Source organism: Triturus cristatus, chromosome 8, assembly GCF_964204655.1.
Source record: "Triturus cristatus chromosome 8, aTriCri1.1, whole genome shotgun sequence".
Lineage (NCBI taxonomy): Eukaryota > Metazoa > Chordata > Amphibia > Caudata > Salamandridae > Triturus > Triturus cristatus.
Genome location: NC_140591.1, coordinates 26,891,313 through 26,905,303, shown reverse-complemented (window position 1 = coordinate 26,905,303; position 13,991 = coordinate 26,891,313). Strand labels below are relative to the sequence as shown.

Here is a 13,991-nt window from a genome sequence, read left to right as displayed (position 1 = left end):
GATATCCGATTATAAGATAACCAAAACTACGATTTAGGTACTATACCAAAACAGTATACAGGCTTCCAGAGTGCGCAATTAGAAAATCGCTAATATAAATGACGCGGACACTGCTATCTTACTACTGCCGTATCAATTTATGGATTAAACAAAAATAGCGCACAGACTTCTGAACTCGTTTTGGCATTAATCAAAAGAATATCAAAATGAGGGAAAAAATATATTTCTCTGAGATCATACTTGTAGTGTCTTGTATCTAACTTTCTATGTATCCCGGTGCATTTCACGTCCCACTGGGGTTAAATTAAGGAATACTTCGATGATAAATTGAATCAAAACATTATCATTGATAGAAATCACCTACAAATCAGAACCTGGCACAACATGATGCAAAGACAGCTAAAAAGTGTTGTTTTAAATTGGAAACTGCTGGACCACAATCGTCTTTCATCAGACTTCACTTCTGTGATGAAACATGAAACACTTATGTACCCAAGTAAAATCCAAAAAAAAGTTTTTTTTCTTTATCTTGACATACAAATGCATGGTATATTGGAGAGCAAAACAAGTGTGAACCAGGACAATTTTAGCAAGGAACACAACCTTTCTTTTTATAACTAGGGGGAGAACCCTCTGAATTATCTAGAACAAGACTTTACTTTCTTAATAAGTGGGACATAATACAACTGAAAAAGAACATCATAATTTGCTGTCACACAGATCCCTAAAAATCTATCATGTTTTTGTAAATACATATTTGCCAAAACCTAAATAGGTCTGCTATAAAGTTTGACAATACCATATCATCCTAAAACAAATTCAACCCTAAATAACTAATCAAATCAGCCTGTCCTTCATGTCACAAAGTTTGGGGCGTCCTATAACCTGAATCTCCCTTACATCCTTCATGGAAGCTTATTTCTTTAATTCCAAAATGAATTGTCTCCTCCCCCTCAATATTTCCCTCCGCCCTTCCATTCCCCATTTTCTATGAAGGGGAGGTCACAGCAAATCTCCGTACCTGCTGTGGTTTTGTTACTTTCAGATCTCCAAAAATGACATTCTGCAACATTTTCTGTAAGATGTTTTCACTCCAGTTCTTTATTTGTTTAATCAATTGTTAACAATTTTTGAGTTTCCTTAAAGATGTATATCAAAAGGAATCACTATCAACAGGGAACAGTTCTGGCACGGTCTACAGCAGTGTAAACGGTATATCAGACACAGTAAGGGAGAAGTAAAGGTGTATGTACATACTGCACTGAAGTAAAGGGGATATGCGGATAAGCAGGTGTACCTTTCACCCTGTATGAATGGTAAGGTATAACTGTGAGAAGAAAAGGTATTTCAAGCAGTCAGGATCCGATATCTTTACTTCATGGAAGCAGCACCCATCAGCCTATCGTTACAGGTAAAGGTATTACAGGTTTAACACATGTGTATCGACAATTGGCTGAATTTGCACAGTCAGAATCTATCCCAGAATCGGGATCTATGCAGAAAACGGAAAACAGACCTACAAAGGGCAAGCGTCTTTAATCTGTAAAAAGATCTACTCAGGGTTTGTACTATCCAGTTTAAACAGAAGTGTAGCCATGAATGCATAATAGCAAGTTACAGTCAGGGGTCTCATTTGCTGTGTGCCTGCAGGATATATGGCGTAAACAACAAGAGACTCCTAATGGAATTATTTTTTAACCAAAGGTTATAAAGTTTAGAGAATAGTCAAACAAGATCCAGTAAAAATGAATCCATCAATGAAAATAGTTTACATAAATAATTCATTAAGGGCACAGATAGAAAGAAAAGATTCTGTGCTAAGGTATGTAGAAATTATAATTTAATTATTTAATAACAAACACACACACATATATATATATATATATATATATATATATACGATAAGCAATGCCAATAATAACAAAGTCATCAATCTCACGGATGCCATTTTAACAAAGGCTGAAACTCAGCTTCTTGCACTTGGTCTGTCATACTGTCCGATAAATCAATTTTCTTACAATGCAACTAGGATTGATGTCTTCAAATGTATTCAAAAGATAAAACTTATCAAATATTTCGAGCTGAACAAACCCCACACGCTGCTGGCTGTTGAATCCTCTGTTAATGCTATTATGGAAGGGACTCTTCAAGTTAGGGATATATTGCATCTGCAACTCCTACACTCCTTAGCTACTGATACCCCTAGCCAATGCTTACAACCCACATCGGCTGTTTTGGGTATCGTCTCTAACAAAGCCGCTCCTAGCCCGTTCCGCCCTGCATCTACATTTCTTCCCATGATGCCAAAGGCTGCGGTTGACGTGTTTAGCGACAGAGTGATAGCTGAGCTGAAAAGTCGTAATAGAACTGTGGCATCTACTCAACAGCATATGAACTATAGAAACATCCCGTAACGTACCTTGATCAAAAAACTTCAAAACACCCATGACCTGATTATAAATAAGTCCGACAAAGGCGGAAATACTGTTTTATGGTAAAGAACTCAGTATATGGCAGAAGCTGAACGGCATCTGTCCGATGGTTTCTGTTACAAAAAATCGTCAAAATCAGAAATGAGAACAGCCCATGATATGATGCGGAAACGTCTACATCAGTGGAAAAGAAATGGATTATTGACTAAAGACGATTTTGAACTTTCTCAGCGTGGAACACCCTGTAACTCCTATACTATACTTTCTACCGAAAGTTAATTAAAAAAACGACACCTATACTAGGACGTCCAATTATTTCTGCCCAGAGGAGTAGGAGCGAGAATTTATATAAATATGTAGACTTTTATTTGCAGCCACATGTAACATCTCTACCATCATACATAAAAGATACCACAGATTTCCTGATTAAGATCAATTAAGTAGTTTGGCATCCTAACTACTGGCTTGTGGTTATGGACATTGAGTTGCTTTAAACAAGCATCAATCATGTGGATGGTATTGCTGCAACCAAGTACTTTTTAGACAATAGAGATATTAATATGAAAGATCATAACTGTATGCTCTTAGAAATGATTGAATTGTGTCTGCTGAACAACTTTTTAAAAAAATTTAATCAGGAGATTTACCATCAACTAAGGGGCGTGGCTATAGGGGGTATACTTCTCCCCCAGCTATGCATGCTTGCTTGTTGGCTGGTGGGAGAGGTGTGTCCTCATGACCACGCACAGAGACTGGCACAAGCACATTGTGCACTATTGGCGGTACATCGAGGACATCTGTCTGGTTTGGAATGGATCTAGAGAGGCAGCTATTGAATTTGTTGGAGTTATCAACACTCATGAGCTCAATATTAAGTTTACTGCCACTATTGATGATTCTAGTGTAGAGTTTCTTGATGTCTCAGTATACATTACTGATGAGAAAATACACACTAGGCTTCATCGTAAGTCCACCGCAAGAAACTCTATTTTACACGCTGGCAGTTCTCACCCACGCCAGCTCATTAAAAGCATACCTTACGGCGAGTTTGTGCGCATCTGCCGAATTTGTAGTTTGGATGCTGTCTCCAAAGAATGTCAGCAGGAAGCATTTTGTCGGTTTTTGGATTGAGGTTATAATAATAAGTCTCACTTGAACCAAACCCTGACAAAAGCAAATGATATATCTAGAGCAAATGATATATCTAGAGAAGCATTACTGCGGCCTAAACAGACTAGGACTACCAACATAGGTGAGCTTCCTATTGATGAGAAGCTTACTATTCGACTGATTACCACCTTTAGTCAGCAAGAACAGAAAATCCGTAGGATTATCTATTCAGAATGGCTGATCATACTCACTGACATCACTCTGGGTTCCATCTTACTCACGTTGCCTTCAATCACATTTAGGATGGCGTCCTCGATGAAGGATCCCTTAGTTAAGCCTATGCCCGAAATTACACTAAAAAGCATCTGGCTCAAGAAAATGGGTTTTTATAAATGTAATTCATGTTGTGCCTGTACCTTCGCGACCAATGCAACCCACTATGTAACAGCTTTTAGTGAGAAAGCTGTTGAAATCAGGGAACATCTCACCTGTAGAACGGAATTTGCTATTTACAAACTTAGGTGCTTGTGTGGACTTGAGTACATAGGGAGTACAAAACTTCCCGTGCACAAACGTATTTTACAGCATGTACGGGCCATAGTAAATTCCGACCCTAACTATAGTCGACAGGCATTTTAAACTAGTCCATCAAAACAAATTGAAAGACCTGTAATACGCTGTATTAGGGGCAGTACCCATCCCCGGACGGGGCGGGAACCGGGAAAACCTGCTTCAGCAACGAGAATCGCATTTTATTCTAGCTCTCAACACCCGATTGCCGAATGGACTAAACATGAGTGAAGATTTACATAATTTCATCGAGTTGGGTGAAATTTATGTAGGGTCAGTGATTCTGTCCACCATCTCCTCCAACCTGTAGTGCATTTAGGTCCTCTAAATCCTTCCTATAGATTGCGGTTGGGAGAGCTACATGCAACCTTGGATTCATTTATTATTCTAGCGCTCTCTCTCATTGCTATTTAGATCTGATTTTAATCGTCATTTTTCTGTGAACTATATGAAATCATTGGCACTTGCACTTTATAATCATTTAAGCTTAAATGATTTCAAGCTGCTATTGTATTTGTAAGTTGCACAGCACTATTTTGCTCTTTTTTATCACACTATGCACTTTTCAGATTATTTGATAGTACAGACTATTTATATGCTGTTTTTTTTATAGGCGTATGGCCTGGCTTGAATGGCTCGGGAGGAAGGGTTTCTTTTGGCAGCTACTAGTATTGATCACTATGTGGATAACATTAGACCAAATTTGCACTTGCATTTTATATTTTGATGAATTATCTGTATTTAATTTTTCTGTGCTCCACACCGGATCATCTACGCCGGTATCAGCCATTTACAATTTATTTACCGAACAATGTGGATCTTTGATTCTCTGTACTGTCCTTTCTATTAAGTTTCGCGCTAGCTGAACTGCCATATATAATATTAATATTCTTTTTATATTTTTTTGCCTATTTGCACATCCATTAATTCAGTATAGTTCCGCAGTATGAGATATCGATATGTTTATTTGTGACTGCTTTACCATCAGTTTTCATAGTATTTATAGAATGCACTTGCATGTTTTCGAACAGACCTATGCATTGTGGATTTCAAGTATTTAACTAAAATATTGCAGCATTGTCTGTTTTTAGTATCTGTATTTGAAAGACACTTAGCTTATGGGTCTTCTCCTATTTATTTCGACAAATTGGTATTTATGCTTTTAATCATATCGCCCGCACTGAGTACTTGTCTAGTCTGTCTTCGCTATTCACTAACCAGGTGTGGCTATCTCTATAGTCAACTGTTCACATTTTTTTTTTTTTTGGTAAGACTTTCCCGGAAACGAAGCGTATCATGTGATCAAGCTCGCTGTGTCAAGTGAAACGCGTCATGGCAGGCACTACTATGCCTATGTAATTCTGTGGTTAACTTTGGATTAAACTACACTGCTTTTCCACGACATTACGTCTGAAGTCTTCCTAGAGTTTGGCTGAGGTCCGTGCCTGCTGGGTCTGCCGAGGATTGGCAGACAGGAATCTTTGTGTGTGAATATATATGTCAGCTTCCAAGTTGCCCAAGGCAAGAACAGCACTCAAAACGCCAGCATTTGGCTGTAAGCCTTTATTCAGGTATGCACAATTAAGGGGCTTGGAATCAAGCATAAATATGGTGGAATTGAAACCAGCAACAAGCGCATAAACTTTTCTGTCAACAGCCTCTGAGGAAGGAGGGATTAACCTTTGAAACGCGTCAGGCCAAACATGACGGAATCGCTGTCAATAGGAATTGGCAGACGGGACATTGTGCATACCTGAATAAAGGGTTACAGCCAAATGCTGGCGTGGAGTGCTGTTCTTGCCTTGGGCAACTTGGGAGCTGACATTTACAGGCGGTGGTCCAGCCGCCGAACGCGCACCACCCCAGCGAATCTAATGGGGGCCACGAAGCTTGGTATTTAACCGAGCTACTTTGCGGAGCACCAGCCAAGGATTAAGGACGGGTCCCATGTGCTGAGTCCCATCCAGGGCTTGAAAATCTGCTTTGATCCGGCAGGGAATTAGCGCAGCCATTTGCGGTAACAATGGTTTCCGGTACTACATTCCCCATAATGCCCCACAGATTTCAACAAGCAGCCCAATTAAGGGGCGTGGAATCAAGCATAAATATGGTGGAATTGAAACCGGCAACAAGCGCGTGAACTTTTCCGTCAACAGCCTCTGAGGAAGGAGGGATTAACCTTTGAAACGCGTCAGGCCAAACATGACGGAATCGCTGTCAATAAGAATTGGCAGACGGGACATTGTGCATACCTGAATAAAGGCTTACAGCCAAATGCTGGCATTTGAGTGCTGTTCTTGCCTTGGGCAACTTGGGAGCTGATATATATATATTTTACACAAAGGGATAAACATAGTGTCACGTATATGCAATACACACCATACAAGACAAACAAGTAACCAATATATAAACTTTTTTACAAGAAGCCTTATGCAGCGTACAGTGTCACTCAGCCTTACAGCATAAACTTAGAGAACAGGAGTATAAAAAATATAATACTTACAGTTTTGTTTGAATGGGCTGATGTGAATAGGTTGTCAACGTTTTAGTCTCTATACATCTGCTTGACTATTTAGCATCTATTTACGTGGAGGTCTCTGAATACATTATAGATGCCATATTTATCGCTTTGAGTACTTCATGAGTATGTAAGCATTTTTCCAGTAAGAGTCCTTTTCTATAAACACGGTCCTGAAGATGGCCTTGTGGATGTTTACTATATAAAGATCGAAACGTCACCAACCTGTTCACATCAACCCATTAAAACAAAACTATATTTTTCATCATTTTTTAACATGGTATGTGACAGCAACAAGCTCCACATGCAAAGAAAAACTAGTAATGTCTCGGGTTTCAAGCCTAGAAAAGGTGTGTTACAGAGTCTAGTATACCTGAACTTCTGATTACTAAAGAACTTTGCTCATGTACCACTTGCTATAAGGAGTTTATGGTTACCACCCAAGTACCCGCTTTGCTACAGGTGAGTAAGGAGTATTGAGAAAGCTTCCCCCAAACTACCATCCCACTGAACGTAGCCCTCTTGAACTCACACGCAACAGTAGGTGGTAAAGGCACTACTGTATGTGCTTGCTCTCAATGGTATAAAGTTACCACCTACTACTTGTTTTACGGGGATCCCCTCTGGTACTCACATGTCACAATGGGCTTGTTCTCCATGGTGTAGGCTGATGCGGGGGGCTCCTCCTCCTCTGCAGTTTCCATGGGCACCCAGCAGCGGTTAACTTCCGAAAGACATAGGGAGCACGGTATGACTACAATGCCAGGGAGATGTCAGGGGAAGAGACAGGAAGCTGAAGACAGGTTTAGGAAAAGAATCTGCCCATTCGATCAAAGTTTGGACCTTGGATTAGTTGGTGTCAGGGACAGGGTTTGAGTGGACAGGTGAGGTTTGGACTAAATACGAGATAAAGAATGAATTAATAAACGTGAGACAGTCGATGGGCAGGTAGTAGCTGGGAGGGGATGGAGGTCTGTGGTTATCGGAGGGGGGGGGGGGATCTACACTGGGTGGAGTGTGGGGATCTTAACGCAAGAGTCAAGAGGGGAGAGATAATCTCTGTCAGGAGGGACCCGAGGCTGAGACACTGTGTTAGGGGCCGACACTAAACAAGCAGAGTGTTGTGGAGTCTCTGTGTGAAGGTCTCCATCTATGGGCTGTCACTGCAGGATCAGAGTGTTATGGAGTCTCTGGATGTTTATCTCTGGGCTGTCACTGCGTCTGCAGAGTGCACTGGGGTCCAGTCCGAGGGTCTCTCCCTCTGGGTGGTGCTGGGGGCTCTACACTCCCTGGGTGTCAGTCTGAGCGAGGGTTTCAGTCTCTGGGCTGTCTCCGCAGCAGCAGGGGTGCACTGGGGTCCAGTCCGAGGGTCTGTCCCTCTGGGTGGTGCTGGGGGCTCTCCACTCCCTGGGGTCCAGTTCGAGGGTCTGTCCCTCTGGGTGGTGCTGGGGGCTCTCCACTCTCTGGGTGTCGGTCTGAAGGTTTCAGTCTCTGGGCTGTCCCCGAAGCAGCAGGGGGTGTACTGGGGTCCAGTCCAAAGATCTCTATCAGCCCTGGATCCTCTGCTTGCGGGCCTCTACCTCCGGGAGGCGCCGTTGCCCGCCGCTGCAGGGACAGAGCTGCCACCCACGGCAGCAGGAAGGCTGGGTGTGCTCGGGTCTGTCATGGCACGGCGAGCTCTCCCCGCAAGGGCAGAGCGAGGTCGGAAGCCTCTCTCCCCACAGAGGCCTGATGCTCGGGGCTACGGCGGCCCCCGCCCGGTACTTCCCCGGAACCTCCGTGCATTCAGCTGCATCTATTAACGGGTGACATTTGTCCCGTCCGTAATCTCACTACTTCCGGGTCGGAAGACAGCCAATCCCGCACCTGAACCTATTCCGGGAGTGGGCGGGACTCTTAGTATGTAGGGTGACATAAGATTGGGGTCAAGGCGGAACCGTAGCCAATCGTAGCGCGCCGCACAGAATTCTTCGTGCTGATTGGTTGCGGACTTCGCACGTGCCCGGGTCCGTTTGTGTCCCCCGCCAGTGGGCGGACGCTACGTTATACAGGAGGCGGGACTTATCTGACAGCAGTTCTGAGGGAGTCTGTCAGGGACCGTTGTCTGTCTGAGGCGAGCGGGGTCGGTGCCAGTGACAGGTGGTCTGGGCCTGGGCAGGTCCTGCTCTCGGAGGGGCGACGTAGGGGAGGTGGTGCAGCATCGGCAGCTGGTCTGGGCCCGGGCAGGTCCTGCTCTCGGATGGTCGGCGGATAGAGGGGAGCAGCGACGGCAACCGGCGGCTGGTCCAAGCCAGCCCCACTCTTTGGACGGAGGGACGATAGAGGGGAGCTGGTCAGGTCCAAGCCAGTCCCACTCTCTGGACGGAGGGACGATAGAGGGGAGCTGGTCTGGTCCGGGACAGTCCCACTCTCTGGACGGAGGAATGATAGAGGGGAGCTGGTCCGGCCAGTCCCACTCTCTGGACAGAGGGACGATAGAGGGGAACAGGTCTTGTCCGGCCAGTCCCACTCTCTGGACGGAGGGACGATAGAGGGGAGCTGGTCTGGTCTGGGCCAGTCCCACTCTGTGGACGGAGGGACGATAGAGGGGAGCTGGTCTGGTCTGGGCCAGTCCCACTCTGTGGATGGAGGGACGATAGAGGGGAGCGGGTCTGGGCCAGTCCCACTCTCTGGATGGAGGGACGATAGAGGGGAGCTGGTCTGGGCCAGTCCCACTCTCTGGATGGAGGGACGATAGAGGGGAGCTGGTCTTGGCCAGTCTCCCTCAGTGGACTGAGGGACGATAGAGGGGAGCTGGTCTGGGTCTCGTCCAGTCGCACTCTCTGGACGGAGGGACGATAGAGGGGAGCTGGTCTGGTTCGGGCTAGTCCCACTCTCTGGATGGAGGGACGATAGAGGGGAGCGGGTCTGGGTACGGGCCAGTCCCACTCTCTGGATGGAGGGACGATAGAGGGGAGCTGGTCTGGGCCAGTCCCACTCTCTGGATGGAGGGACGATAGAGGGGAGCTGGTCTTGGCCAGTCTCCCTCAGTGGACTGAGGGACGATAGAGGGGAGCTGGTCTGGGTCTCGTCCAGTCGCACTCTCTGGACGGAGGGACGATAGAGGGGAGCTGGTCTGGTTCGGGCTAGTCCCACTCTCTGGATGGAGGGACGATAGAGGGGAGCGGGTCTGGGTACGGGCCAGTCCCACTCTCTGGATGGAGGGACGATAGAGGGGAGCTGGTCTGGGCCAGTCCCACTCTCTGGATGGAGGGACGATAGAGGGGAGCTGGTCTTGGCCAGTCTCCCTCAGTGGACTGAGGGACGATAGAGGGGAGCTGGTCTGGGTCTCGTCCAGTCGCACTCTCTGGACGGAGGGACGATAGAGGGGAGCTGGTCTGGTCTGGGTCCGGCCCAGTCCCACTCTGTGGACGGAGGGACGATAGAGGGGAGCTGGTCTGGGCCAGTCCCACTCTGTGGACGGAGGGACGATAGAGGGGAGCTGGTCTGGTCTGGGCTAGTCCCACTCTCTGGACTGAGGGACGATAGACGGGAGCTGGTCTGGTCTGAGGGACGATAGAGGGGAGCTTGTCTGGGTCCGGGCCAGTCCCACTCTCTGGACGGAGGGATGATAGAGGGGAGCTGGTCTGTGCCAGTCCCACTCTCTGGACGGAGGGACGATAGAGGGGAGTTGGTCTGGGCCAGTCCCACTCTGTGGACGGAGGGATGATAGAGGGAAGCTGGTCTGGGCCAGTCCCACTCTCTGGATGGAGGGACGATAGAGGGGAGCTGGTCTTGGCCAGTCTCCCTCTGTGGACTGAGGGACGATAGAGCGGAGCTGGTCTGGTCTGGGCCAGTCCCACTCTGTGGACGGAGGGACGATAGAGGGGAGCTGGTCTGGGTCCAGGCCAGTCCCACTCTCTGGACGGAGGGTCGATAGAGGGGAGCTGGTCTGGTCTGGGCCAGTCTCACTCTCTAGACGGAGGGACGATAGAGGGGAGCTGGTCTGGGTCCGGGCCAGTCCCACTCTCTGGACGGAGGGACGATAGAGGGGAGCTGGTCTGGGCCAGTCCCGCTCTCTGGACGGAGGGACTATAGAGGGGAGCTGGTCTGGTCCGGGCCAGTCCCACTCTCTGGACGGAGGGACGATAGAGGGGAGCTGGTCTGGTCCAGGCCAGTCCCACTCTCTGGACGGAGGAATGATAGAGGGGAGCTGGTCCGGCCAGTCCCACTCTCTGGACGGAGGGAGGATAGAGGGGAACTGGTCTGGTCCGGCCAGTCCCACTCTCTGGACGGAGGGACGATAGAGGGGAGCTGGTCTGGGCCAGTCCCACTCTGTGGACGGAGGAATGATAGAGGGGAGCTGGTCCGGCCAGTCCCACTCTCTGGACGGAGGGACGATAGAGGGGAACTGGTCTGGTCCGGGCCAGTCCCACTCTCTGGACGGAGGGACGATAGAGGGGAGCTGGTCTGGGCCAGTCCCGCTCTCTGGACGGAGGGACTATAGAGGGGAGCTGGTCTGGTCCGGGCCAGTCCCACTCTCTGGACGGAGGGACGATAGAGGGGAGCTGGTCTGGTCCGGGCCAGTCCCACTCTCTGGACGGAGGAATGATAGAGGGGAGCTGGTCCGGCCAGTCCCACTCTGTGGACGGAGGGACGATAGAGGGGAGCTGGTCTGGTCTGGGCCAGTCCCACTCTGTGGACGGAGGGACGATAGAGGGGAGCTGGTCTGGTCTGGGCCAGTCCCACTCTGTGGATGGAGGGACGATAGAGGGGAGCGGGTCTGGGCCAGTCCCACTCTCTGGATGGAGGGACGATAGAGGGGAGCTGGTCTGGGCCAGTCCCACTCTCTGGATGGAGGGACGATAGAGGGGAGCTGGTCTTGGTCAGTCTCCCTCAGTGGGCTGAGGGACGATAGAGGGGAGCTGGTCTGGGTCTCGTCCAGTCGCACTCTCTGGACGGAGGGACGATAGAGGGGAGCTGGTCTGGTTCGGGCTAGTCCCACTCTCTGGACTGATGGACGATAGAGGGGAGCTGGTCTGGTCTGGGTCCGGGCCAGTCCCACTCTGTGGACGGAGGGACGATAGAGGGGAGCTGGTCTGGGCCAGTCCCACTCTGTGGACGGAGGGACGATAGAGGGGAGCTGGTCTGGTCTGGGCTAGTCCCACTCTCTGGACTGAGGGACGATAGAGGGGAGCTGGTCTGGTCTGAGGGACGATAGAGGGGAGCTGGTCTGGGTCCGGGCCAGTCCCACTCTCTGGACGGAGGGATGATAGAGGGGAGCTGGTCTGTGCCAGTCCCACTCTCTGGACGGAGGGACGATAGAGGGGAGCTGGTCTGGTCTGGGCCAGTCCCACTCTGTGGACGGAGGGATGATAGAGGGAAGCTGGTCTGGGCCAGTCCCACTCTCTGGATGGAGGGATGATAGAGGGGAGCTGGTCTTGGCCAGTCTCCCTCTGTGGACTGAGGGACGATAGAGCGGAGCTGGTCTGGTCTGGGCCAGTCCCACTCTGTGGACGTAGGGACGATAGAGGGGAGCTGGTCTGGGCCAGTCCCACTCTGTGGACGGAGGGACGATAGAGGGGAGCTGATCTGGGCCAGTCCCCCTCTCTGGATGGAGGGACGATAGAGGGGAGCTGGTCTTGGCCAGTCTCCCTCTGTGGACTGAGGGACGATAGAAGGGAGCTGGTCTGGTCTAGGTCCAGGCCAGTCCCACTCTCTGGACGGAGGGTCGATAGAGGGGAGCTGGTCTGGGTCCGGGCCAGTCCCACTCTCTGGACGGAGGGTCGATAGAGGAGAGCAGGGTCGGCAACCGGCGGCTGGGCTGGCTTCAGGTGTTGGTTGGATGCTGTCCTCTGTGAGGACTGAAGTCCCTGCCAGGCTGCTGCCCATGAGTATGGGTCGCAGGACCTGCAACACTCCATAATCCCCGGGCTGCTGGGGTTGTGCACCTGTAGCCGACCAAACTATTTGATAGTTGTGTTCAGATGATGGTGCCGACGATCCTGGCTTTGAGCATTTTGTAATATATGTCTAGGTATGTTGTGGTCTTATCCCTCTTGTGCATATGTGTTTTATGATAGTCCTGGGTGGAATTTGCAAAGTTCTTCTATCTGGAACTCCTCAGAGTGACAATCTTTCTGCCGTGCTCTGCAGAGTTATGCAAACGGCGGAGTGAGGTAAGTTGTGCAGCTTGCGCTGATTTTTTTAGCACTGGGAGTAAAATCAGCGAGAACAGCACCATGTGCAGCGCAAGAAGGCACAGCTCCTATCTGCCGCTCGAGTAGATGTTCTACTCGAGCGGCAGCTTCCTCAACTAGAGCTGCCGGTTTTTCAACACGAGCGGTAGCAACCTGCTGCGACTGCCTGCGGTGAGAAATCTTGCCGGAAGGCGGTCTAGCATTGGATTTTCCTCACTCGCGCTCACCAACTTACCATTGTGGAGCCCCAAGAGAGGAAAAAGACGGCTAAGTGGAGTTTTTCGTAACTCTGTGCTCTATGAAGAGTCAGAAAAACTCCATGAGCAAAGTTTACCACCCAGGCCTATTCTATGACAAAACAAAGACGCTTGTGAGGCACCACAAAGCCGATGACCAGCTGAACGGTAGTGCATCAAACTGGTAAATCTGTTCCTTTCGGAAAAAACTAAAGGAATGGCCTACCATTTGTCTGTAAGCCAGATCATTCTCTCTCTCCCTCCCACACCCTTACCCAATTTTTTTGGGGGGGAAGAGGGGATAATCCTTACCAGAAAAACCTCCTGAGATGTTTGCTCCACCCCTGAAGCTACTTCTGCTGTACACATAAAAGGTAGAGGAGGGTCCGATCTATAATCGTAACACTACATAGAACCCTTATGTCTGAAAAGAGAAGAATAGAGAGAACATCCAAGGTGAGCCTTTAATGTCCTTTGGGATTTCCCTTAACTAGGACGTAATCCCACACCCACCATAGGTGGCATGCTTTATCATTGGTATTCTCTTCGTGACGGGAAAGCCTAGTCCTGCCACGGGCTTCTACCCCCCTTTCTGAGAGGGAGGAGCTCAAGGATGGTTTGTTCCTAATTTAGGATATACTAAATCCAGCAATGATGGATGGAAAACTAGGTTGGGTGAGATACGCAGCGTAGCTTCAGGTCTAAGAGTCTCCCTGTAGAGCACGTGTAGGTAACCTTCCTCTCCCAATAACTCGCTATAGATAAGTGAGCAGCTTCGTAGTACCATCTTAGGTTAGGAAGGGCGATGCCCCCCTCGAGTGCAGACCATTCTAATGTTGCAAGTGCTATTCTAGGGGCACCTCCCTGCCTTAACAAGTTCCATAGAAGCATTTCTACGGCTTGAAAAAATGTTTCGGGATCCTGTAAGCGGTGTTTTGGAATATGT

At 48.8% G+C, this 13,991-nt stretch overlaps 1 protein-coding gene across 2 annotated transcripts in view; it reads right to left on the bottom strand.

Annotated features, from left to right (window-relative positions):
• The window catches only part of TRAPPC10 (trafficking protein particle complex subunit 10), a 584,087-nt gene extending 575,601 nt beyond the window's left edge, over positions 1 to 8,486 (bottom strand). The window contains exon 1 of one of the 2 annotated variants that reach the window (XM_085620787.1): positions 7,265 to 8,486. In XM_085620787.1, the coding sequence (XP_085476913.1) occupies positions 7,265 to 7,334 (70 nt within the window). In that variant the 5' untranslated portion in view covers positions 7,335 to 8,486. The remainder of the gene's footprint in view (positions 1 to 7,264) is intronic. The other variant, XM_085620788.1, reaches the window with a different exon arrangement.
• Between the last annotated feature and the right edge of the window lie 5,505 nt (positions 8,487 to 13,991).